This window comes from Rissa tridactyla, chromosome 1 (genome assembly GCF_028500815.1).
Source record: "Rissa tridactyla isolate bRisTri1 chromosome 1, bRisTri1.patW.cur.20221130, whole genome shotgun sequence".
In the NCBI taxonomy this organism is placed as follows: Eukaryota; Metazoa; Chordata; class Aves; order Charadriiformes; family Laridae; genus Rissa; species Rissa tridactyla.
In genome coordinates, this window is record NC_071466.1 from 62,073,541 (window position 1) to 62,100,603 (window position 27,063).

General features: G+C 39.1%; 1 protein-coding gene across 1 annotated transcript in view; it reads right to left on the bottom strand.

Annotated features, from left to right (window-relative positions):
* Positions 1-27,063, bottom strand: part of NALCN (sodium leak channel, non-selective) — a 237,154-nt gene that overhangs the window by 129,820 nt on the left and 80,271 nt on the right. Inside the window, exons 8-10 of the mRNA XM_054210711.1 lie at positions 22,823-22,965; positions 22,604-22,708; positions 19,892-19,978 (exon numbers count right to left, since the gene is read on the bottom strand). Coding sequence (XP_054066686.1) covers positions 19,892-19,978; positions 22,604-22,708; positions 22,823-22,965 — 335 coding nt within the window. The remainder of the gene's footprint in view (positions 1-19,891; positions 19,979-22,603; positions 22,709-22,822; positions 22,966-27,063) is intronic.

A 27,063-nucleotide genomic window follows, 5' to 3' on the forward strand; every position in this document is an offset into this window, starting at 1 on the left:
CTTCATTTTGAAGAAGTGACGATGAAAAAAATTAAATCCAAATGCTTCAGGGGTTGTCTGACATGGAAACAGCAAAAAATATGTCCTCCTAAATAATTTCTTTTCTAACATCAGAATGTACACGTGGAAGCATTCGGTTCTCTCTTTGTACATCTTGCTGTCAGTATTTCCAAAGGGCATGAAAACACAGAAAATGAGGTTCTAAGAAAGCAATTCCTCGGGGAAGGAAACATTTTCTTTCGTGGGTTTTCTTTTTACTATTATTGTACTTCCCAGCCAAAGACAGTAAGAAAAAAACCCTCCTTCGTGGAAAAGTTTTATAGTCAACTAGGGCTGCTTACCTTCTCTTAGTTCTTATTGCATATTTTTATCTTGGTACAATGATTATCATAGCATGTGTGCTTTGGAATTCTTTTGAAGGCTGAGCTGAATTTCAGTGCTTTTTCACAGCTCTTGTATTGTTTTAAATACAAAGCTGATTAAAACTTACAGAAGTACTTGATCAGCATTAGAGTGGCAGAATACATCAGTTCTTTCTTTGAAAACTTCCCTTCTGAACTAAAAACGGTCAGATGTGGGCTTTAGGTAATGAAGACAAATCTACCATAATTAACGAAAAGCTTTTCCTGGGTCAGACTGGCCTTTTGTATTGATTATTGGTTTCTGATTGCAATGCCTTGCCTAATGGAGTACATTAATCTCCTCGGTTACCGTATGTACTGTACCTGTCTTGCGAACACAGTGTACAATATAGTTCAGACTGGCAATCGCCACCTCCCTTAAAATACTTTTGTTTCTGGTCTTTATAACTTCTACAGTTTTGTGTGCCTCAATGAGGCAAGAAAAAACTCACTTCATACTAAATGGCTTAGACCGTTCAGAAACAGCTAGTAAGGTATGGATGGGAAACATAAGGAGCATGCCCACAGAGGTACACTACAGAAAACATAATTTTTAGAAAAAAATGTTTTTCTGAAATGAGTTACTTGGCTATATAAATAAATATCAAACATTTTAATGGAATTTCTACCTTTTGATTAGAACAGTTTTTCCTTGCATTTTCCTTGCATAATTTAATTATGACACTCTAAAACTTGCGATTTACATATAATAAATCAAATAAATCAAATGCCCCATTAAAGAAGTGATCAGATGAATAATTAGAAGGAAAAAATTCCTTTTTGCACTTAGACTCAAAACGTACTTTCTAGTAAAGCAGTTCTCATTCCAACAAAACACACAGAAGAGAATCACTGGAGTATTTCCAGCATTTCCACTGGAATACCAGCCACTCCAGCCAGTAAATTAACTTCACTGGGGGACAGATTTAAACACCTCTATGCAAACGCATGTAGCATGGGGAATAAACAGGAGGAGTTAGAGACGTGTGCACACCTGCAGGGCTATAATCTAATTGGCATCACAGAGACATGGTGGGATGGCTCCTATGACTGCAGTGTTGGAATGGAAGGATACAGACTTTTCAGGAAACACAGGCAGGGCAGATGAGGAGGGGGTGACATCCTCTATGTCAACAGAGACCAGCTGGAGTGCATGGAGCTCCACCTGGGGATGGACGAGAAGCCGACCAAGAGTTTATGGGTCAGGATTAAAGGGAGGGCAGGGACAGGTGATTGTTAGAGTGGGGGTCTGCTACAGGCCACCCTAGAGGGAAGAGGAGACCAAGAAAGCTAGTTAATAGTCAAGGATCAGCTCCTCCAAGCTCAGGAGGGATGCATCACAACAATGAAAAATACATTGACCCAAGGTCAAAGATTTATACATTTTCTTAATTGCTTCGCTCTCATAGGTAGTAGCGCATTTTTTATTTCCCACTTTCTAAAAAGGTTGGATTTGGACTGGACCACACTGGAATCCTTTTTTGTAAATCTTTTGGAGAGGCTAGAATCATAGGATGCAGGAGACTACAGCAACACTGACAGCTTTAACACCACCTAATTAAGAGCTGCTTCACTGAACGCTGCTAGAGATGGATGGGATTACAGCAAAATAAATGGGACTGATCAAGCGGTAAAGACACACAAGATAATGTGTGATTTTGGATTAAAATGATAAATTTTGGGGCATGCCCTCAATACTGAGAAGTGACACGGATAGAAAGAAGTTGATTAAGTAAGGGAAAAGAAAATACATACTTTTCCCTTCTCACAAATTCCTGAACTCTTATAATGCTCCTCTCCCCATAACCCATCCTTTCAAATATTATTCCCCTATGTCCTTTATAAATTTTTACTTCAGAAATACTTACCTGATGCAAAAGCACACAGGGTGCGAATTAAGAAATCTTATCTTCACAGCAGGGGAAGGACAGAAGAGCAGAACAGGCACAAAGGGGTTAATACCATGGTGAGCTCGTAAGAATAGTCAATAGAACTGTGGGTGGCAATGATTGGGAATTGCCATTCATGGACTGTGAAACTCATTCTAGGGTAAGGATTTACGTAAGCCCCACTTCTAGTTCCTGCTCTTCAACTGGTGAGTGCGGTATTTTCCCAAAAACGTCGAACACTAAATCAAGTTGGGAATTGAGAAGAAAGCAAATTAAATAAAAGAAAAAGGCGGGTTAAAAGTTTGCCACCAGCCCATACACAGCTGTTTTTAAAAGTTTAATTAATAAAAAAATCTATAATTGTGAATTGATTTTGATATATACTAAATCAAAACGAAGCAGCTAATTAGTAAACTAAATCTCTTCTGGTCTGTATGGTAAGAGTTTCTATTGAAGTTAACTTCAAAGGATTTCTTTAAAAATATGAGCATCAAACATTTTTTTGAACAACAAAGGAATATCCTTTGATACGAAAATGTTGTTGTCCTATATTTGTAATATATAATTCTTATTTGATAATTCTCAATGGATTTATAAGGTATCTCATATGACTTGAGGAAAGAAGAAGGATGCTGTAATTAAATGATAAAACAAACTAATAATATGAGTCTGACAATATTGATCCAAGTTCTGCAAATTTAGATGTTTTCTCATTTGAAAAATCACTCAGCTGATTTTATTTTTCCAAGAAAGATCTACAACACTTTTAAAAATGGTCACATTAATATATATCATGAAGTAGTATTTCCATTTATACAGCCATCCCTGAAAAAACAGGAAAATATAGACATTCCAGCTGTTTTATAAGCCTTAGGTTTATATGATTTTGATTATATCAAGTATTAAAAATTTTATTTTTCTTTACTGAAAACCATCTCTTTAATTATGGCCACTGAAATACACCTAAAGCTGACAAACTATTTGTCAGGCATCATGAGATATACGCTCCCAGTGTATTTTTATCCTGTACAAATTCTTTAAAGGGAACCGTTGTTACTGACATATTGCAGTATACTCAATTAATATGCTATTCTAAATACCAGCGAAGTAGGAACTCTTTAGACCTGTATGTCCAATGTTCAATTTCTACTAACTAGAGTAATTTTAGCAGATGAAATTTGGTGTGTGTGTAAACTAGAATGTGCCTCCCAAATGCTTCTTGTTCTTCTCATGATGGGTTTTTATATATACTTGAAGAGCAGGGCCTACTGAAAATGCATTACCACAATATTTGATTGAATATTTGCATTGTGAATTCAGCTGGAGTCTTGAACGTTTAAATGACCTAGGCTTTGAGCTATCATCAATGACTGTCTTAAAATTATACGAATCACCTCCTGTTGACATCTCTTTCTTCTGATTATAAAGTGCCTAAGGCGATCAACTCCTATCAGCACATTTAATTGCCAGACTCCTAAGACAGCCAAATAAATTCCATTCCTTCTGTGTCTATGTCTGTACAACCACACCTACGCATAAATATCTATTCTTGCCCTCATTCCCATCCCTAAGGCTTTTAAGTAATTTTAAAATTAATTTCTAGTTAATGTTGCTAACCCACCAAAGAGTAAAAACATTTACATTAAAACTGCATCCATCACTGTCATACATCCCCTTCTAAGCCACAGGTATATTCCATTATTCCCCCTTTGCATACCATATCTTATTCTTCTCTTAACAAACAGTAGGATTAACCTTACTGGTTATATATTCATGACTAATAATGAACTGAAATGGTGTGTAGAGAATAAATTGTGCATTGATTTGCAACGTGGGTTTTTTACGTGAAAAAGGAACTTCGGTGCCAGCATTACTACAGGTAATATTCCAAATGCTCTGCAAAAGTACCCAGACTGGTTCATATATACCCACTAGCATTACTGTCCTTTCATTTAAATGATGATGCCAGTTCCTAATGTTTTCCGTTGAATACATTTGCATAATCACAATCCACAAAAGTGCGTAAGTTTGTAGCGTTCACTATGTGTCTTGTACATACATTTATCTATCTCAATATAAGCTCCTTACTGGTTTATGACAACACAGCACACTCACATGTGGAACAGTCTTCTTAGAGATCAAGATTTTCAAAGCAGTCGAGTGGACTTAGACATCTAAGTTCCACTGAAGGAATGAAATAAGTACAAAACAATTCTTGGAATTGTTGAACCACAGTACATCATCAATTCCGAGAACTTGTCAGTATTCTAGAAATGTGTTCAATGTTAAATATAAGCAGTGAAGTAAATTTCTTACAGCTAGAGTAAATTTAAGGAACACCCTTTTTTCATGATGTTTACAGCTGGCGGAAATAAACAGCTAGTTTCTCCCATACACCCCTAAATCTTCATGGTTTTAAGGAGGAACACTTAGCAAGAGCATGTCTCTTTTGCTTCATGGGTTCATGGCATTTTTATTTTTTTCAAGACTGTTTGGCATTTAGATTTGTTTCAATCTGCCATTTTTAATGACTGCAAAGCCAATGTTGTATATTCACGACATTAGAGATTAAATCCTTCTCCAGTACAGCCAGTGGCAAAACACTTGCTGAGTTTGGCGGTGACAGGGTTTTATTGCTCCCCTTCTGCATTTTCCCCAAACAGAAAGAGAAAATCTGGAGGAACAGAGTGTGAAAAAACCCGTGCTTTTCACATCCCCGTTCCTCCTCACCTTTTCTCTCAGGGACAGGTAGAAGGCGGTCTCTAATGATCGCGGCTTGGCTCTACTTAGCTCTGTGGAACACTGAGAATCCCCCACCAAATTTCTTTCAGAAACCCAATCCGAGAACAGTGAATCATCCTCTTTTGCAGCCCCATCAGTGAATAACAACCTGTCTCAGAACAGTCAACTGAAAGGCTGGCAAGCCAAAGTTGGTATTTCTGTATCATACACAGCTCTTTCTTTGCCCAAGTAGCCTTGCAGGCAGATCATTGCTCCTGGTTTGGTTTTAGATAACGTCATTCTCAGCTGCAATAAGCTCTGCTCAGTCTGCTCTGTCCCCCAGGAAGTTAACCCTGTCACCTCTCGAAGGATGCCTACTCACTGCCACCTCGAAGTCTCCTAGCATAAGCTGTAAGATCCTAATGCTGTAACATAGCTACACCTTGTCTGACTCCATCCACATCCTTTGCAACCATCTCCATGTGAAGCACGCTCAGGAGCATCCTTGAAAAAGGAACAGTGCTTCCTTCTCTCACAGGGATCCTTTTGACCAGAAGCACACAAATAAAACAAATACCTTCCACTGCAAGACCCCGTGTAAACCAGACTCCCATCCGTACCTGCACCCATACCTTTCCACAAACAATGCCAATGGCATCAATAAGAGGTGCAAAATCCTTTTCAATCCATTTCAATGACTTTAATGAGATTCATATATATGCCTATGCTTGCTAAACTGGATTTTTTGCTGAATGAACTAGTGGTATTCAGGAAACAAAATAAGGACCTATATGCTCAATAGCTTCTTAGTTGAAAATTACTTCCTGTTAAAAGTAAATCTGATAACAACAGAACATTACTAAATCTGCAAAGCTATGAATTACAAAATCCTGGAATACAGGTCTCCTGTGTCTGGTGTGTGCATGCTATCATACAGCCCGTAATGACACGGTCACCAAAGTCCAGAACTTTTCAGTGAACTTCAAGGGGCTGCAAGATGCACATCAGTGGATGAAATACCCTGCAACATGAGGTGTGAGTAAGGCAGAGAATGGCATACTGAGAAGGATGGCTTCATAGTTAAGGCAGACAAATACTTCCTTGGAGAACTGTATTTGATGTCTACCTCTGCTGTGACGCTAACCAAGCTGTCTGAAACTTTTCCCAGCCAGTCATTACTACCGTGTTCCTCATTTTAAAGGTATGTGAAAGGCAAAAGGGTGAAAGTGTGAATTTTCCAGTGTGTTGCCTGCCATGTCCTGCCATGCTTTTCAAAGGTGTAGCTGAGTGCAGAGTTCTAGGTGGTTGTGCTTTACAGTTATGCCTTACTATTGCCATAGCACATTTTTCTCTTCTTATTTTTTTTTTTTACTTTAAATTCAGTGCTACTGGCATTTCAAACTTGTCTTTCACAAAGTCTCTGTAAAAGAAACATGCAATGCACAGAAAAATGGGAGCTTTACCTAAAAGAGTTAATGTACAAATATGAGAAAAATGTGTTGGTTTGCAGAATTTACGGTTACCAAAATTTTGCCTTTCAAATAAGCTTATCTTTGAGTGTGCTTAGTAGAATGATTATTATGATGGTGTGATGGAACAATACCAACTGAACAGACGTACTCTGATCTTGGCAAAACACTTATACTGTGGGTAGGTATGGCAAAAATCTAGCTGATACCTAGCAGTGCACAAGCCACTGTCTGCTTTAACAGTAAAAGATTTAATCTATGCAAGAAAGAGCAGGACAGGAGCTATTCTGGCTCCACAAAGCATACAAGAGGCGTGCACTCAGCAGAAAATCAAGACCCCCACCTGAAACGGTTCAGATTATCTTCCAGAGACAGAACATGAGATTGCCCACCCATAAAAATCTTGCTGAGAGGGCTTTTATTGTTGTTTGCTTTTTCTCTGCCCTGTTTCAGTGACTGATACACATAAAGGTATACATATGTGTATGCATACGAGTGAAGAAGCATGTGTATCAGTTCTGATTTGAGTGACAGCAACTAAATGGATGATGGAGAGCAGGTCTGCAGAGTGAAGGTTTATCAGCCTTAGCTAAGGACAGCCAGCATAGACCAAGTGTTGCTGAACCTTGGCTGGAGAAGAAAGAAAGAAGAAATTAAGGATCTGGGAATGGATCTATTGGTGTTGGCTTCTAAGCTATGCAGTATTGGGAAATTTTACCTTGGGCAGGGGATGAAATGGAGTGACTGAGGGTAAAATTAGTAAGACTTCTCTTGCAAACAACCATGAATAGTCAGTAGGAGGCAGTTTCTCAGTAAAATAGAAGAGGCTTAGAAGATAGCGAAGAAAACTGAGAAGTTATCCAAGATGACAGTACTGAGCCAACAGAGTAACAGACTGGATGGCAAAACTGTACGTAGATAAAGACAGCATGAGGGAGGGAACTGGGTGTACAGTCAGCTTTCACTAATTAGCGTTCCAGTTCCTCCTCTGAGTATCTGGGATCCTACAGAGGGAAGTGGAGGCCAGAAATAATGAAAGGAGCACAGCACTTGTGCTGCCAACTCTGCTATATTAGCAGCGTCTGTAGTAAAAGATCTTCTGAAATCAAGCCTACTAGTGTATATATCTCCTTTCTCGGTCAAACTTTTCTGAAAAGTTTATGACTGAGAAGAGGAAATGATTTATATACACTTTGTGCAATTAATAAAATGTCACCGCATAGATTATATACACCAAGTGGCATTAATGGCAAAATAATGTCTAGCACTTCAAGTATGATGTCTCAAGCTACTATCCAAAGGATGAAGTGAAGATTAAAAGAAAATGACTGATTGTGGACAGCAATTGTGAAAAAAAACCCCAAAAATGGAATTTAAGATGAAATAGCATGTTGTCAGTCTAGGCCTATAAAAAATATAAAAAAATTTATGTCACAACTAGCAAAGAAAGTATCTGCTGAAGCTGCCTGCTTCTCTCCACTAATTATAACCTTCTGTGCCTCAGTTGGGCAACTGAATTTTAGATATGTAAAGTAAGTTAAATGCCCATTCCTGCCCATAGGAACAACTGGTTATTGTGTGCTAGGAAAGAATACGCGAGCGTTTTGCCAACTGTCCTGAGAAAAGGAAGCACATACAACAGTTCTGCGCTGAGCTGAGGTAGAAAGATCAAGGCTCCTTGTGTAGACAAAAGGCAAAGTTGGGGAAAGAACCCAACAGAGCCGAGTGGCAGTTTTTCGGTTGTGATTCATTTTTGCCTTTCTCGTCATACGAGAGAGTAAAAGAAGTATCTACTGCCCCATACCCTTATCCCTACCATTGCAGAATTATTTTCTAGCCTTTGGTCCAGCCTGTCCTGACAATGGCTGCAGCCATTGGAGGGCATTTCCCTGCTACCACACAATCTCTTCCACAGAATCTACAACATTCATTGTTGCCATAAATTCTCTCTTTCTTAATTTTATGCCATTAGTCTTAGTCATACTTGCTTTTACCATGCAACTTACACCCTGTTCTACGCCATCCTAGTTTTCTGTCCTCTCTACTCAATCGTTTAAAATACTTACCATTAACAACCAGGCATGTTTGTTTTCTGTACACAAGAATTTGTTAAAAACTTTTCACCCAAGGAAAATTCATTCTCTGGTGCCATCTGGTACTTTTACTCTGTTAAAGGAATGAAAGCCAAGAAGCAACTCCAGAAACTGATCCCCATATCCAGTCTGCTTAATTGCTAGCTGGCTGCACAGCTCTGGTTTGTACCTCTTCAGTTAGTTCTCCTTAAAACAACACCCTGGCACGGCTCCCTCTATTCTGTACAATCCTCTAACATCACAAAAGTCTTTGCCCCCTTGAATAACCTCTCAAGTATCAAACCTGAGAGCATGCAATGCATGACCTCAGCATCAGACCACAAAACTATTGTTCTGGTGAGCCGCAACACAACCCTTGCATTATTTTGGATACTTAGAACTGAAAAAACCACAGAGAAATAACTATGCCTGAAGGACACAGGGATGCCACAGGGACTCAGAAGAGACAAAGGGCCAAGCGCTGTGTAAAGTGGGCATGATTGATCTGTTCTGGAGAAGGAAGTATGAAAGGCCACAGTCCATGTCAGATGGCCTCTGGGCCAGATATCCATCCTGGCCCTCTTTAGCTAAAAAAAAAAAAAAAAAAAAAAGTCTATAAAAGGGAATGCACTCTCTTATTGCCACAGTTCAGTTTTTTACATTATCTGAAAGCTCCAAGACAAGAACATAAAATGATTTTACTTTTTTGTATGGAAGAATTAAAATAACAAACAGGAAAAAAAGATCTCAAACTGCAAAATACTCACCCTGAATACCAAACTAAATCTCAGGCTAGAAATCAAAGTACATCTATGCCAAAGAAGGGTTGCAAACATGTGCTATCAGTTCACATACATTAAACACGAAGAAACTAAGTGTCCTTCCTCCACATGCCACATTGCTGGCTTTCCTCTTCACTCCTGTCAGGCCTCAAAAGACCCTCTTTTCAAAGATCTGAGGCAAGCGTAGGAAAGAAAGGGAATCTGGGGAAGGAGAAGCAAGGCTGTGAGGGAAGCAGCTTGAAGATCTGAATTTATTGTACTGCACTGCAGCCTTCAACTTGTTAAAATGCATAGGTCAGCTGAAGACTCTTCTCTCTAGCTGGCACTTTGAGAATTCACAAAGCATAAAGGATGTAGACTTTGACATGACAGTGCAAATACTACTCCGTGTAACAACTGCATTTATGTCAATGAAGTCACCCATACAAAAACATGATTCTCAAAGCTTTAGGTACCTTCTGCTGATTTCAGTAGGATTTAATAAATGCAAAATACTTATGAAAAATCGGCATGTATGCTTACTGAAGCAGGACTTAATTTTGGTTTAATTCTGCACCTCAAAAATGTATAATATAGATTATTATGGCCTACTAGAGAGAGAGGAGGTAAAGACTTTGGCTTTAGAGATTCACCCCAAAAGAGCTGGGACACCTATAATAGGAAAGGAAACACCCTGCACTCTGACGCAGTCTGTAGAGTGATGGGCTGCAGATCTTCAGCTGCCCTCTGACAATGCCCATCTCCTTCTATTGGCTCTGTGATCCTACCTACCACTGGCATCTGCTAAGGGCTTAAAGACGGGTGAGATAAATCAGTACGACACTGATTCTCAAAAGAGTTAGAGTCAGTGTTCAGAATACCAAGAATATGATAAGAAAAGGCAAAGGCTTTTTCTCATGGATTTTTTTTTTTGGTGAGACATATTTATGAATAATGGAAAGTAAAAATTTTAATCTGAATATGAAATAGGCACTTAAAATTTTCATAATTTAGTAGGAGCTGTTTGTTTAAATACCTATTAGCTTAGACTCATCCCACTTCTCTTAGGAACTTCACTGAGGTGCTAAGGCGGCCACATAGTTTATGCAGTCTCCCCATGACAATGAAAAAATACAAACAATGTGAGAGGCAATTCAGCATCCCCAATGTGAATTATTTTCAGATTCATTATGGGAATAACTCTCTCCACTGACTACTAAGGAACCCAAAGGATTAGAGACCCCAACAGTATCAAAAAGATATCACAAAGTGATTTTTTTTAAAGTTTCACAAATCAAAAAAGAACATCTAAAAAGTAACATCTAATAACGTACACAGCTGTAGTACATGATGTTCTTTGCAGTTCTAGTGAAAAGAGACCTTTCTTTGAGAAATACTAGAAATATGGAAAATACTGGGGAGGAAAACAACTTACATGAACAAAAAAAAAAATCCCTGCTAGTTTTATTCTAAGACTCTGCAGTCTTCCACTTTGCTCAGATTTGTCATCCAAGTTACAGCTCTAAAGGAAGTCATGCTGCTGCTGCTTCCAACACTTTGATTGCTGTAATTGTGCTAAACGCAAAAAAGCTACATGACAATTTAAATACCTGTTTTCAGTTTGATGGGATTTGAAACACTGGACATATTTAACCCCAGATATAAAATTTTCTAAAGGAAACTCAGCTGAACTTTAATTTTAGTGGCATTACTGAATAGTTTCTATAATCCACTAACACTGATGTGCCCCAAAATTTCTAAGTGCAAATTACGAGTACAAGCTGCACTGAAGTCCATTGCTGAAAAGAATGCTAGAGAAATGTTCCACTCTGCCTGTTCGGATCCTAGCAAAAAGACTGACAGTAAAATAATAATCCACATAGGTGAAGCAGTCTTTTAAAAATATTATAACAACGCGCATATTTTTATTGTGGGAAATTTTTAGCTTATTAGTTTGGCCATGATGTTGGAAGAACTGAATGTCACTACTTAATGTCATTTATCAGTGAACTGTACAGGCCTGTGTGAAAGAGCGTCAAGATTTACAAAAATTCCTTATGCAAAACTTAATACTTGTGGAGCAGAAAGTTTTCCCAGGGCAGCATTTGAAAATTAGGAGTTTGACAAAAGGTTCTACTTTCAGCTTGTCCAAAAATAAGGGGAAGATCCTGACTGATTATTAGTGTCAGATGAGGCTGCCATAACTCTGACATACAAAGATTTTTGAAAACCTACTACCTCAGACAAATTCCGAATACTTGTTCCTAAATCTCCCAAGGAGGTGCCAAGGGCCCGATGTGACCATGCTTTCTGCTGCAGCAGGCCCTCCTCTAATAAAGAATACTGCCAAGGAAAACCACTACCCTTTTATAAGCGTAATCATCGTTTAACACCTATTCGTTTTGTTGTTGCAATGGAATTCTGATACTTTACGTCTGCAGGAAAATCACATATTCAAGCTGAAGGAGTCGTGTTCATAAAATCTATTTGTTCAAATGCAAAACAGTGAAATCAATAACATGTTTTCGTTCTTTTTTTGTTTCATTTCTGTGGTTAGATTGCTACAAACTGTGGCTAGTAATTTACTTTGTAATGAACAAGAACAGACAGTTCAGCAAGTAAATGGAAAACTAGGGAGAAGAAACCATGAACATAAAAGAACTATGTCTAACTCATTGTTAACATATGTGCTTCAAGCAAGAGGGGAAGGAGGGAAGGGGAGGAAGGGAGGAAAGGGGAGGAAGGTTGGTTGTATGCTTTGCAGGAGGGAAATATGCATGCAATTCTGTACCCTCTTGAAATTACTTTTCTTTTGGATGCATGTATACAGTAGCAGAGAAATAGAAGCATAGACCAAATTACAATAGGAATCTAACGCTGGTTAAGTTAATTAATGTTTGTTAATACCAGACTATTACCTGTAGGAGATTTGAAAGTTGTCTTACAAATGACAGCCTTGTCACCAAATACACTAATCCCCTTTTTTACCAGCCCTTCCTGATGTTCAAAGTCTATTTCCCTTTCTGAGGTCTCCTCATGACTGATAATTCTATTTGTATACACAAGCACAAACATAAACCAACCATACATACCCCACACTTGGTGTTTACAGCCTTCAGGCACTCCTGTCTGCCCTCTTCTTGTTACTGACTGGATGTTACATCAGCTTCTGATCCTGTCATTGTCAAGTTTCATTGTTTCAAATTCTTTGTTTTATTGAAAAAAAAAGGAGCATGCATCTCAAAATTATAACCAATCATCTTTGCACTACGTTTTTTTGTAATTTCTAAGTAATCTCAGGAAAATCAGCAAATTAATTCCTCAACTGTAATCAATTAAAATGCTACATAGTTACTTTATGTAACTTGTTCCTACAAGATGTTCTGAAGGCCAAAACAATAAATGAGTTAAAAAAAAGGCTAGACAAATTGATAGGTGATAAATCCATCAATGGATACTAAATATCATGTCCTACATTTAACATCCACTTCAGAAAGTCCCTAAATGAACGATTGCTGGAGTCCAAGAGAGAGAGCGATGGCATAAATGGATATCCAGAAGCTCAGAGAAGGATGATCTCTATATGCCTATTGCTGGAACTGGCCAATTCTGGAGACACAGCAAAAGCGTTGTTTGTCTGCTAGTTTTATGCATTCTCCAGTATCTACATCATGAGGCTTACTACTTTTCAGGTCCCTTTTAGTAAAAAATGGCAAATTTAAGTACACCAAAAAAAAGTATATGGGCAAAATATGTTTGGTTCTCCAGTTTTATGACATTATCTTTTTAATTCGTATCAAAAAAAGATAGTGGTTCTCAACACCACAGCAGCAGCTCATTTACATTCCAGTTGCCCTGTCCCCTCCTTCCTCCAGTTAAATGGACTGTAATCATTTCAGCTGTCTGAATTCATGACTTCTTTTAATAACATAAACTGAAGGGAACACCAGTTTACACTACCAGACGAGACAGTGAGCTGAGGTGTCCCAGGAGTAAACTCACTGCCTCTTCAGTTGCCATTCTTACTCTGGTTAAAGCCCTGAAAAAAGGGGGCAAGCAGACAGCAGAGGATCGTAGCAGCTTTACCCTCCTCATCTGAAATGGCATAAAGCTGAAACTGAGCACACATTTAACGCCAGCTCATTTTGAGAATCCCTATCCAGGGTCCAAGAGTTAGATGTTGGAACTTCTACCCCTTTCACTACATCCATCACACTTCACCATTTCTTTCCATACCCTATGTACAAGTGGAAAATACTGGAAGTCTCTTTTTTAAATTATTTTCTTTTCATAATGCCCAGGATTTACTATCTTCCCATAAGGATAGGAAGGTTGGATGGGGCTGGCCTTGTGCATGTTCCTCTTTTGCCAACGTTTAGTTTTCCCACAGAGTGTTCCATTTCACCTCGTTTTTTTCACCATTTTTACTTCACCAAAAGTAACAGCTTGCTTTTACATTTACACTTGGCATATTCTGCCCTCGAGTCTCCTCAGTAAAACTAATAAGGTTGTTTTTCAGCCCTGCTTCAGTGCCAAGTACATCGCTGAACTATCCAAGCTTCAGCTAACTGATACAATTTCTAGGCTTTCTAAATGAGAACAGGGCATAGAAAAAAGTAGATTTATTTTTTTTTAATGACAGCCTCAGAAGTTTAGGATTTGGAATCAATTTAATCTGCTTCTGAATAAACTTGTATAATATACTCAAATAATAAACTCATTCAAATCAAAACTTAATTTTAGCCAACTGAAAGAGAAGATTTTTCTTTCACTGTAAGGGAGGATTTCAGTTAATTGGAAGAAATGTATTATATATGAACTTAATTTAATGAAAGCCACTGTAGGTAAGAAGAGAATAGGACTGAGCAGGCATACCTTTTGCTTGATTCCAAAGTTACACTAAAGGACAAATTAGTATATAAATAGACTACTAAACTTTTCTGGTTCACTAACAATTACTTCCCATGAAAGAGAAGAGGAGAAAACTCACTTGTGCTCTACTTCTGCTGCTCTGGCAGTAAAAAATCCCTAAGTACTGTTTCATTACATTTCTCTCCCTCTCATCCGATATATCCATTATGAAACTGCTAAAACACTCAATTCCTGCTTCTCTGGCCATGTCTCCTCCACCCTCTATATGTTTTCTATCTTTCGATATTACTTTGATCTTTTTGTCTCTCCTTCAAGGTTCTTTAAAATTCTGTAATTGTGCAGAATTCTGTAACACATTCTGAATAATCTGCAGCGTGAGGAACTGAATTTTTTTTTTAAGGCAAAGAGATATGATTAAATTTCTGACATTAATCATATGTTCAAGAGCACTGTAATCATAATAATGTCACTTGCTTGCTCAGATCATAGCTTTGTGACCTTGTATTTCTTCCTTAGATAGAGAACATATGATTAAAAGTGAATATAGTATTCTAATCTGTTGAAGATTTTAGTATCAAGAGTACAAGTGCACATACAGTTTGTGAGTAGGTGACCACTTCCATTTATGCTGACATATCACACAGTGTTCCCAAGCTTTTCCTAAACATCATTCCATCTCCAGCTGTGCATTTCATTTCTGCTGGACATACAACCCCAAAATATTACTGTGAACAGGGAACTGCTGTCTGGCTCATTGCTACCCACAGGAACCACAGTTCCGGACTTTCTCTGTTCATTACAAACCTAAGTATTGAGAAGACTGAAGATGTCATCGCTTGGTGTTAGTAATAACAACCACAGGTTCACACAAGACATGTGACTTGAAACTTTCCAGTTCAGCTTTAAATCAGTAACGCGCATTTTACAAGCCTTTGCAGACAGGAAAACAAAGAGAAGAAAGGAGTGATAAAAACATCAACAACCTCTAAAATTAAAAGGAAATGAATAATAAGAAACACGGTGTGCCTTTAACATGGGATTAAAGGGGTAAATACATGCTCAAAGAGTTTTTTAAAGGATTTTTTCTGGAACCTGGTGCTCAGTTTTCCTTTATTTGTGAACTAAGAGCTTCCTACTGTGCTCGTAGGAGTAAATCACGGTAGGCAGGAACTTCTAACACACTACAATGTGTTAAAGTGATATCAACAACAGCAAAATAATGTGGCGATGTGGGAGTCTCAGCATGCATTCATGCCAAATGGTTCATGTTGAAATGGAAAACACAAAGATTATTTTTCAGTGACAAAAGAAAATCAATATTTAAAATCAATGCCAGTCAATGGGAACAGTGAGAATAAGTAACAAAAGACCACAAAGCACTTTTGGGAACACTCAAAAGAAAAATGCAAAAAATATAAAACGATTATACTGAAATAAAAGCCTCTTTGCCCCGCATTAGAATAGATTTGCAAGTCAAAATCAGAAACCATACTGATACTAATTTTTCATGTTGCCATTTCCAGCCACTTCTAAAAACCTAAAGAAAACTTACTTAGGTGTCTGACTTAACGTTCTTTGAAAACACCAGATTAATGCCCGTCTTTCTTGCCCATCTCTTGTGGTTTAGTCCTAATTTACTTTTAACTACTATGGTGCTGTATACAAGAGGCCCTCACAGATCCCAGATCGGTAGGCACAAGCTGGTTCTGTTCTGCCCGTATGCCATGAGCCCAGTGGAAAGGCAGGTGTGCTGTCAGGAGAGACAAGAGGGGATACCCGGGCAAGCACAGTGGCGTTTGCTCACCTGCCCAGCAGTTTAGACGTTACCAAGGCACACCGCTCACTAGGTGGGATTCTGAAACGCCTTTGTAATCTCCTCTTTGCAGATCAGCTGTGACAGAAGTGTAAAGACGTGGTTAACCTGCTTATTCCTTTTATCAAATTGAGCAGTTTGGTGCAACAACGACATGTTTGTGTGAAGCAAAGGGAGTTACAAAGGCTCTGCACAAAGCCTATACGGTATTTCTGTCTGAATTACTGTTTGCTCAGGAATAACACCAGACCTGCATTGCTCCATGTGCCATTGCAATGTTCTACCTCCCAGGCTGAAACCCCGGACCTGGTCTGTGGGAGTAAGCATAATCATCCAAAGGCCAAACTAGTAAAACCCAACACACCCAGCTAGTCCATGTGAAGCGTCTTCCAAAACCTGCTGTGGTGGGTAGACCCCGGTTGGACGCCAGGTGCCCACCGAAGCTGCTCTATCACTCCCCTCCTCAGCTGGGCGGGGAGAGAGAAAATATAATGAAAGGCTCGTGGGTGGAGATAAGGACAGGGAGATCACTCAACAATTACCGTCACAGGCAGAACAGACTCAACTTGGCGAAATTAGTTTAACTTATTACCAATCCAATCAGGGTAGGGTAATGAGAAATAAAACCTAAATCTTAAAACACCTTCCCCCCACCCCTCCCTTTTTCCTGGGCTCAACTTCACTCCTGATTTTCTCTACCTCCTCCCCACCAGCGGTGCAGGGGGACAGGGAAGGAGGGTTGTGGTCAGTTCATCACATTTGTCTCTGCTGCTCCTTCCCCCTTCCCTCCTTCCTCTCCTGCTCCTCACACTCTTCCCTTCCTCCAGCATGGGGTCCCTCCCATGGGAGACAGTCTTCAACAAACTTCTCCTACGTGAGTCCTTCCATGGGGTGCAGTCCTTCAGGAACAGACTGCTCCAGCATGAGTCCCCCATGGGGTCACAAGTCCTGCCAGCAAACCTGCTCCTGCATGGGTTCCTCTCTCCACAGGGCCACGGGTCCTGCCAGACGCCTGCTCCAGCGTGGGCTTGCCACAGGGTCACAGCCTTTTTTGGGCATCCACCTGCTCCGGTGTGGGGTCCTCCATGGGCTGCAGGTGGATCTCTGCACCACCGTTACCATCCATGGGCTGCAGGTGGATCTCTGCACCACCGTTACCCTCCATGGGCTGCAGGGGGACAGCCTGCCTCACCATGGTCTTCACCACGGGCTGCAGGGGAATCTCTGCTCTAGCACCTGGAGCACCTCCTCCTCCTCCTTCTTCACTGTGTTTGGTGTCTGCAGAGCTGTTGCTCTCACATATTCTCACTCCTTTCTCCTGGTTCCAGCCATGCAGCTTTTTTTCCCCCTTCTTACATATGTTATCACAGAGGCATTACCATCATCGCTGATGGGCTCGGCCTTGGCCAGCAGCGGGTCTGTCTTGGAGCTGGCTGCCATTGGCTCTATCAGACACAGGGGAAGCCTCTGGCAGCTTCTCACAGAAGCCACCCCTGTAGCCCCCCTGCTACCGAAACCTTGCCACGCAAACCCCATACCCATGTATTAGAGAGGTTTTTATGTTACACACCACACATAAATCACATTATTTTTTCCTCCCTCAATCCCCACTTTAGAGAGCTGGATGTATCTGTTTGCCAACCTGGATAACACAAGCCCATCTTGTTGTAGTGCCTCTCAAGTAGTTCGTAGGTTTAAACACCATGGTAGACAAATCTGGGAGGGATACACCTTCCCACCATAAGGAATGTGAACTAAAGCAAAGATACCTACTACGTGGTTTTCTCAAAGTCTACAGGAAACATGTGCTTGGCCAGTAAGTTGAACCCGGATCTCTGCAGGCCCTCTCCAGTCTTTTAGCCGCTAGGGTACTTCCTCTCCTGATGTACAGTACAGTTTGTTGAGGAAGTAAATTCTAAATAACTCAATACAATGAGTTTCACCAAAGCACAGATCCAGACCCATGTAACTGTTGAAACAGAACTTTTAATAATGTTCCCTTTCATAGTTGGAGCAGTAATATTTACAGAGCCCAGAAAGGAATTAATAAAACCAAACTTACTGCAAAATTTAATTAAAATTATACAGGGCAATAGAGAGTCTTCACTACCTTTTTCCAAGAACTCCATCCTTCACAGGATATTGAATGACAATATACTTACCTAATAAAGGTCAGAAGAATGCACATTAATTGAATGTGTCCTAAAGGCAGGATATATATTCTCCAATCTGATTAACTCTTTCCTAAATTCAGATTTACGCACCATGATCCTCTTTAAGAACAAAACACACCCAAACCCTTAGAAAAAAACTACCACATCTCTCACGAGGGAATTAATGCACAAAGAATGCCTTTAATATATTGCAAAGACTATAAATACATGAATTTTTTAGGAAATCTATTTTTTTTTTTACTTTGGATTGATAGAACTGAAACAATAATGCATGGTGACATGAATAAAGCTGTGCATTTAGCCAGACTTTGAGATTTTGCTTTCTTTGGGCTGTATTTTAGTCTGTATTTCATAAGAATAAAGCCTACTTTGGGCAATAGTCTAATCAAATAATATTTTAATGCACTGCTTTCCTTTGGATAGCTTTATCCAGCAAGGTCATAGATTACCAAAAACCCTGCAGATGCTGCACAAAGGGATGAAGAATGAGTTAGTTGAGTTGCAGTTACAAAAAGTTGCAGCACCCACTGATGCATGAAGTTTACGTTCCCTGGAACACAATTTACTGTGTGTTCACATGATTCCTAAAAAGGGCAAGAATGCAATACTACGGACAACAAAGGCAGACCGGGTAAGTCAGATGTTTTCTTAACTTTCATCTGAAGGAGTTCTCATTGTGAGTTCAGCTACATTTTATCCACATACCTGAGACAGCTACTTAAAAACGCTACAAATGATGTTCCTGTTGCTGTCAAAATCAAGAAATAAATTTGGGAAGCGGAATTATCAGTTAAGAAATATGCTGTAATTAAATATAAGGCAGTTGTTTGACAAAACAGAGATATTTGGGAATGAACGGCTTGTGGAGAGGATGAAAGGTGCTTGCCAGCTTTGTGTTCAGCAATGTACATGCTGCCAAAAAGTACGTGTATTTTAGTTTACACATTAAAATAACATAACCAAAACTGCCAGCAAACATCATGCTATCAGATTGCTATAGTAGATTTGGCTTTCTATGTGAAGCAAATTTGTTTCATGCAGAAGTGACATTATTTATCTTGCAAATAAAAACTTTGAGCTGCTGTACAATGTGCTGTAATAAAAAACGATTTATAAAAATATTACTTATCTTAGTCTGGATTTATTTAAACAATGAGGACAGAGTTTTACAAACTCACCTATATCCAAGTGAGAATATTGTATCTGGAAGTTTCAAACATTGTATTGCTTACTACCTACATGCCTCTTCTCCCTTCTGTGAGCCTATTTTCAAGATGGAACAAGAGAAAAGAGGTACTTCTGTGTATATTATGATTAGTCCTGCCTCTTGGCATATGTTATTGTAGTCTGCAGTTAATAAACAAGCATTTCTGTTGTGAATAACCTAGGAGCGGAATCAGTTTGTATATAAAGTCTGAGAGATAAAGTATGATCACTTATGGGTTTTTATATTTAAAACATCTAAAATCTTTTTCTCATGAGCACTCAAAACAGAGCTTTTATAAGGAATGCATTTTTCTGATCCTCTCCCTTTGGCTGTGGTGTATCTTTTTTTGTTGATCTGTGATTTTCAAGAATAAGCCTACACTGCATAGAGCAATGGATTTAAAGAAATTTATGACTAAAACTATTGTAGCTATTTATCACCGTAGTCTCCTTATGCCAACATTTGAATGGTGCTCGTTACACACAGTGATTTATTAAAAAGCAATGTCATACCTGTAGACATGCAGGAGCTCTGCCCTGGGGTTTATTCACATCAACAGCCACAAGCTGCCAACCTCCAGCAGCATCTTCATGAAACATCTTGAAAGGGAAAATTGTCAGAAATGTTTTATGTGCAAATAAATACAAGTGAAATCTAATACATTCCCCTTAAGGACCTGCATACATTTTGATGATAGCTAGCTTAAAATATGAGGGAAATGGTTCTTACTGCTACAGAAAAAAAGTAACATGCTCTTTTTTCAACATTAATAGATGCTGAATTTTACTCAGATAACATCAAACACAATGTGTCTCTATTAGTCCTAATGTAGAAACTGATTCAATTAATCTCTGATCAGTATCATTACACGGTGGTACTGTTCAGAACAAATTCCTTACTAAGGTAAGCTTGTCCTGAGGAAACACAAATTCATTGTGACCAAAAAATAAGTTTCACGGTACATTTGGAAATGACAGACAACCTCGTCTTTTTTACCAGCAAAATTACCTTACTCCAAGGATCAGACTTTATTTTTGTTGCACTGATGCGTATCAAGAGTAGCTGTACAGTCCTCTGTACTGTTACCTAGAGCTTATAATTCCTGCAAATAGCTGAATGATATCCTGGCTCTAATGACATGAATGGAAAAGGCTCTCTTGACCACAGTGGTATTCACATTTTGCCAATAACCTCTGGAAGCATTGGTATAGGCACTCTTTTCTTTTTTAACTTGGAAAATTTGGACATAGAAAGATGCAGACTGCTGGGCACAAGTAACAGTGAGAAACGGTGTCCTTGAAATAAAATGAATGGCTCTAGTATTTTCAGTTGCCACCTGAGAGTCTGCATATACTATATAATGAAGAGTGGCGAAGTTCCCACCTTTTCCTTGACACCCAGCACCCAAACAAGTCACCTCGAGAACACAGCCACAGCAGCGTGGTTGAAGCTTAAAAGCCATCCTGAGAGAAGTGCTCATTAGACTGGGGACAGTATCACACAAATATGGTTCCAATGCTGCCAACTCAGATGACCACTGAGGTCCTCCTCTTTGTACCACGCTTTAATATGAAGTGCTAAAGTGCTTTACAAGAACCTCCTTTTATCCTTCGAGAGAGACCCCTTCCTTGACTTTGACTCTCAGACACTCATTTTCTTTTCTATAGGACTAAGTCTTAGGACCAGCTTAATGATTTATGAAGTGGGCAAATGAAGCAAGATATTGTTGCTTTTTCTCAAGGTTATTTCATGCATAAAACAAGCAAGGTTTTAAACTTCCATCTGGTGCTTTGAACAAGAAACCCTGCAAGAAATTTGCTGCCCTTCCTAAGGCAGAAAAAGATAAATCATTTTTGTAGTTCAGTAAGCTGGACTCCCTTTATGTCCCATTAGGAACAAAGTAACCATTCGCTTGGCTGCAGCCAACGTGCTATTTTTATTGTGCATGATGCAATTTATATTCAACATGTTCATGTTCTTTGGCATGACAACATTATTTTGGGAATTTCTTTTATCCTTGAAATTCCTTAACGTTGTCTGCTTCTTAAGTTTCCCTACATTCATCTCTCTGTTCCAGCTTCTAGTTGAGAGTACGTTCAGGAATTTGTCCCATCAGAGATGGAACAAACGTTAAGTTCCTCAGACTAAGTATGTGTCATGTGGAACAGTCATTTTTTTGTTAGATTTTAAATTGATATCATCAAGTCTGCCTTGACAAAGACATACATAGAGTAGAAATTACTGCCAAAATGTCTATTGAGGCAAAAAACGTAGCAGCAGGCAGAAAAGGACTAGATTTACATATGGATTACAGGAATATCCAAAGGAATATCAGAAAATATTTAATAAATAATTTTGAAGCACTTAAATCCTTTGGCTTAAGAAAATAAATAACCTCTAGCTACAGAGGTTAGAAAAAATTTCCTCATGGGTATGTTTCTCATATCTGTCTTCCCAAGGGTTTTTTGCAGGCAGTCGGTACCGGTCCCTCTTACAGATGGCAAACTGCGCTAGCTTGGAAAAGCCTGTCCTTTTGTACATTCGGGATACATAATATGATTGTTACAAGAATGAGTGGGAGAATTGAAATCTCAACCCTTCAGCCCCCGTTCTTCATACTGGGTCTTTCACACCACCCAGCCCACACATAGCACCCTTCCTATCATGGCTTCTTCCTACTCATTCTCTCAGATTCAGGGTCTCACTTTCTGTGGCTACCTCAAATATTAGCCTGGCTCTTTCACTGCCTCAGCACCTCATTCCTCCTTGGTCTCAATATGCCCTTTCAGTTCCAGCACCAGCTTCCCCAAACACTTCAGCTGCCCTCTGACCTCACTTCTTCCAGCTACAGCTAGCGATTTCAGCTCTTCTGCCTTAGCACAGAAAGTGATATTCAACAGCAACCCCAATTCCAAACCCACCAATGACATGACAAAAAAAGCACTATCCTACTTCCTTAAAAGAAAATAAGCATAATAACATAGCTATACTGAGAACCGCATCACAGTCTTCTCTATTATTCTTTTTTAAGGAAGTCTAGTTGGATAATATACCCTAGAATTTAATTTTAAATGAAAATTCATATATCAACTTTGTATGTAGTAACATGCTACGTCAAATAAATCAGTTAAAATAATAAATAACAGGAATTTTTGGCTTATTATTCATTAATTAACTAAACCAAATCAAGTCCCCAGAAAATCTCAGTATCTCAGGTGTTTCACCTGGGTGGTGGCAGTTGAAGTAGTACTGCTCCTGGACCCCCACATCTGCTGGAACTGCACTCTAATTTCTGCAAACGTTTCAATGATGACTGCGATGAAAACATTCTGAAAAAAGAACAAGAATGGTCGACACAAAGCTCAGCAAGAGGAAAAGAGAAGAAATTAATTCTAATATGATCTACATTTCAGACAGGTTTAAAAGAACACATTTTTCAGTACCTTAACAAGCCAGGCCAGAAAGAAAATTAAGGTGATGAAATAGAAATATGAACGCCATCGGGGAAAGCTGTCGATTGCTCGGTACATAAGGAACACCCAGCCTTCTTGAGAAGCAGCTTCATAAACAGTAAATATGCTTGTGCCTGTCAGAAGAAAAATGAAAATGTTTTGCATTAAGCCTCCCTGACAGTTTTCAATATCAGCAAACAATAATCTTTTAACTATTTTATTTTCCTTTTCTCTAAAGGGTATCTATCAGCTCTCTTTTCCTCTCTTCAAAGAGAAGTTTTTCAGGTGCATTTCCGCGTTTCTTCCTTTTGCAACTGAATATGAATTGGTTTTGTATCAGACTGGACTCCCTTCTCTCCCTGGACACACATGCATAATCCGTTAGGCGGGTTCACTGGCAGTATGCAAATGTCTCCAAAGGCAGACTTTGTCCCGTCATGTGACTTCAGCAGCACCCGTGAGAAAAGGCAGATTTAAATAAAACTACCAGGACCAACATTCAGTAGGTGAAAGGAATCACTACTAGTATCAGCAACACTGAGTAAGCAGCAATACACAGAGAAGGTGCCCGACACTGGCAAGCGCACTTAAGCATCTACAGCAAGCTACCGAACAGTTTCAAAATTCAGGCAGGTAGCCAGGCTAGCTACGTTAACACACCTGTGTTGCCTTAAAAAAGGTTAAAGCATTTTTAAGTTGAACTTCCTGTATCACTCTGGGGATGGGGGGAGGATATGAGGGTTTCACGTGTGCAGAAACCATTTGCGAATAACAGCTATGAAGTTACTCATTGTAAACTTAAGATCCAGACTCATCCTCATGTCTGAGGGATACTACGCTCCAGCCAGCTCCCCCTTCCTCCTTATCTCTGCAATGAAAGCTTCAAAATACAGATTGTGGTTAGGGCTCATACGGCATTCTTGTTTGAAATAATTTTTGTTCTGAGAAGGAACACAATTAAACTGTGAAATTAAACTGTGAAATCTCACAAACCGCTGTGAAATTGTGTAATTGTCCTACAGCCACCTGCTAGCTTCGCTCCACTACTGCTTCGTTTCATGAAACGTTTTGGATAAAAGAGAGGGAGCGTGAGGAGTGCTGCCCTTAGCAAAACACAGCAGCTACTAGCAACAGGTACATAGCAAGCATGAACCAGCTGACTATCCGATCCTCTTCCCAGAGAAAGCAGCGCTTCTAGTCAGAAATTCCTGAGTCTAGGAGTTTCCCCCCAAAATCACACCAGCCTATGAGGAGCTCTACGCTGTTATTCTGCCACTGAATTTGCAGGATCTACATCCTTTTGTCTGCTAACACAGGTGGGATGAACTTGGAAGTGGTTTTACCTTAGGGAGTCCCTTCTGCAGATAAATCTTCACTGATAAGAGGAGACAGGGATGAATGGAATCTTTTCTGTATAAACTTCCTCCTTTGATATGTAGGTGTTGAATGGTTAACATGGTCATGGTGGGTAGGCGAAAATGTTAATCCTTTCTGTTAATTTTTCTGGTTATTGGATTCCTTCCTATTTACTGCATATGGTTCTCAGGACCCAGGGACAGAAATAAAAATAAAAAGGGAGGAAAAAGCATTCAAGTGTAGACAGAAAACCCCTTTGTGTTTCTTCAGAAAAGAGAGTGGTCTCTATCAACACCGAAATATTCATCAGTGATTACTTCACAGCTATTTTGCATTTCAAAAATTCATAAAGTAATGGTTCAATTATCTAATATTATACTGTTGCTGAACTGATTAAATTATTGAACAAAACAGTGCTGTTGAGGACAGGCAGAGATTAAGAAAAAAAAGGAATCTATTAAAAGTTGCTGGCTAGGAAACAGTAATTAGTCATTACCAATGGGAAAGTCACAGTGAAGATTAGTAAAATAGAGGGGATGTCATGCAAAGTATTTATAACGCATACACTGGGCCATCCGCCACAGTAAAGCAATACTGTGAATGGACAAAAATGCACAATTAACCCAATTAAAATAATATGTGCTTGTCTGTGACACTAAAGTAAAAAGATGGCTTGTATATAACTGGTACAGGTGTTCTTAAGGCTATTAAAAAGCAATCACCGCTAAGAACATACATTCGCATTTAAGATATGTGAGTAGAAAGTAATAAAGCTTTCCATAGTCATGCCAGGAACCATGCTGTTAACTATGGCTGTAAATACTGTTTCAACTGGATACAGAATAAAGGCATGACAGTAAGGGATCCAACACCATGAAATGTTTTGTTTTCAAAAAGAGTAATTCTTAGTTAACATCTGCCTTACTGCATGTTTTTTGCTTCTAAAAGTTACATTTCAAGACGATCAGCAACTGATTCTAATTTTTCTGAGTATTTCTTTAATATCTAACTACATCTTCCCAAAGCCAATGTCTAAGCTATTAAAAAGACTCTCCTTTCACAGCAGCATGCCCTGTTTTTCTCACCATGTTCAAATCCATACGGAGGGAGCGAGACTATCAAAATTTTAAATGATAGCGGGATACATCACAAAAAAACCAGACATCGAGATGCTGCCACGTATGAAACCTAACTTACGCCCCTTAGATCAAATGGTAAAATTCCCCTTCTCCACAGAATTCTGTCAATATTCTGAATCAGTGACACAGTGCCTTTTTCTACTAGTTCAGAGGGCTTAAGCCCTGAGCACATATGCTAGGGGTCCCATGGTTAGGGCACCGGAGAGCGTAGGACCTCCTGCAGTTTGCGTAAGAAAAGTAGGAATATGGGTGGCAGGGGGAAGGAGGGCTTGAAAACCTGCAGAGCCTGGCTATTCAGATACACAACAGGCCCCACGTACTTCAAAATGCAGTCATCTCTTGTCAATGTCCTGCACATTTAGATCAAGATTCATGCAATCTAAGTACAGGCATCAGCGAGATATTTCAGCCACGAAAAAGCTTTGAACCATGAAGAGGGTTAAACATATGACTATAATGACATTACTCATCGGTTTAGGCACGTTGGCACGGGTAACTTGCTGAATTTGGGACGAGGATTGCAACATCTGCATCTAGAATATTGTTAAATCTTAGTAAATAAAAATATCTAGAGAATACTTATGATAATTTTCCTATTTGTTTCAGTAGATGGCTAAACCTTGGTGGTGAGAAAGATTAAAGTCATTTAGGAGGAACTTTCTGAAGACAGCAGAATAAAGGAACATCATTTGAATTTTTTTTTGTTTCAGTGCTTTTGTTTGAACTTGTCTAATAAATTCCACATTCTGACGTTACAATAAAACAATTGCTTTAACCACGCTGATGGTTAATCAAAAAAAAGGAAGCAAAACATTTCTCAATACACAGATTAAAACCAAATAAATCAATATCATAATCTGTATCAGTCTCAAAAGACTGCTTTTATGGAACCAGTAAACACTTTTACCTTTGGAAATGTTTTACAACTGTGCACAGTCATTATCAAAAACAAGTTCAGAAAATGAAAGATTTAGTACGGGAAAAGAGATTGAATCTTGCTCAATTTATCCAACATTTTCACTTGCTTCATACCTTATAGAAGAACAGACAGCAGAGACAAACTGTATCCCTACTTCTAGCGCATATTTAGGTACATGGGCATTCAGCATTGAAATGCAGGGGGCTTATGCCTTCTCCAATACATGTTTCTTTCAGATCCATCAGCTGGGAGCATTAGCCTGAAGGGGCACGGAGGAAGCAGTTGCTTTAACACCCAACTGATTGTAATAAAAGAAACTTCTACTGGTCTCCATGCCATTCCAGGATGCAAGGTCACCTGGCTCTTCCATGCTATACAAATAAATAGAGTAGCATGGAGAAAAAACTGGAAGAGCCAGAGCACATAGGTGATGATTTTCCATAGGGGAGTGAAGTAACCTATCCTGCCAAAACCTTATCTTCCAAATACCTAAAGAACACAGAAAGTATTTATTTAAAAAAAGAACTCATAGTTGAGAGAAGAGAACAATAGTATCACTATGCAGGGATGCTATTTTACATAGTGTTTTATATTTATGTATATTTTGTAAACACAGAGGATCTTCTGCTTGTTTCTGTGGCTCTGTCATACCACCATGCTCTGTGACATCAGCTCTTGCTATAATCAGCTCATTCTGTGAATGGACATAATGAAAACGGGAGTGCACTGAACAATGCTGTAATTTTATAAATGTAAAAATAAAGGAGTAGAGCTAAAAGGTCACATGGAAAATTCATTAAAACTGGAAACAGAACCCT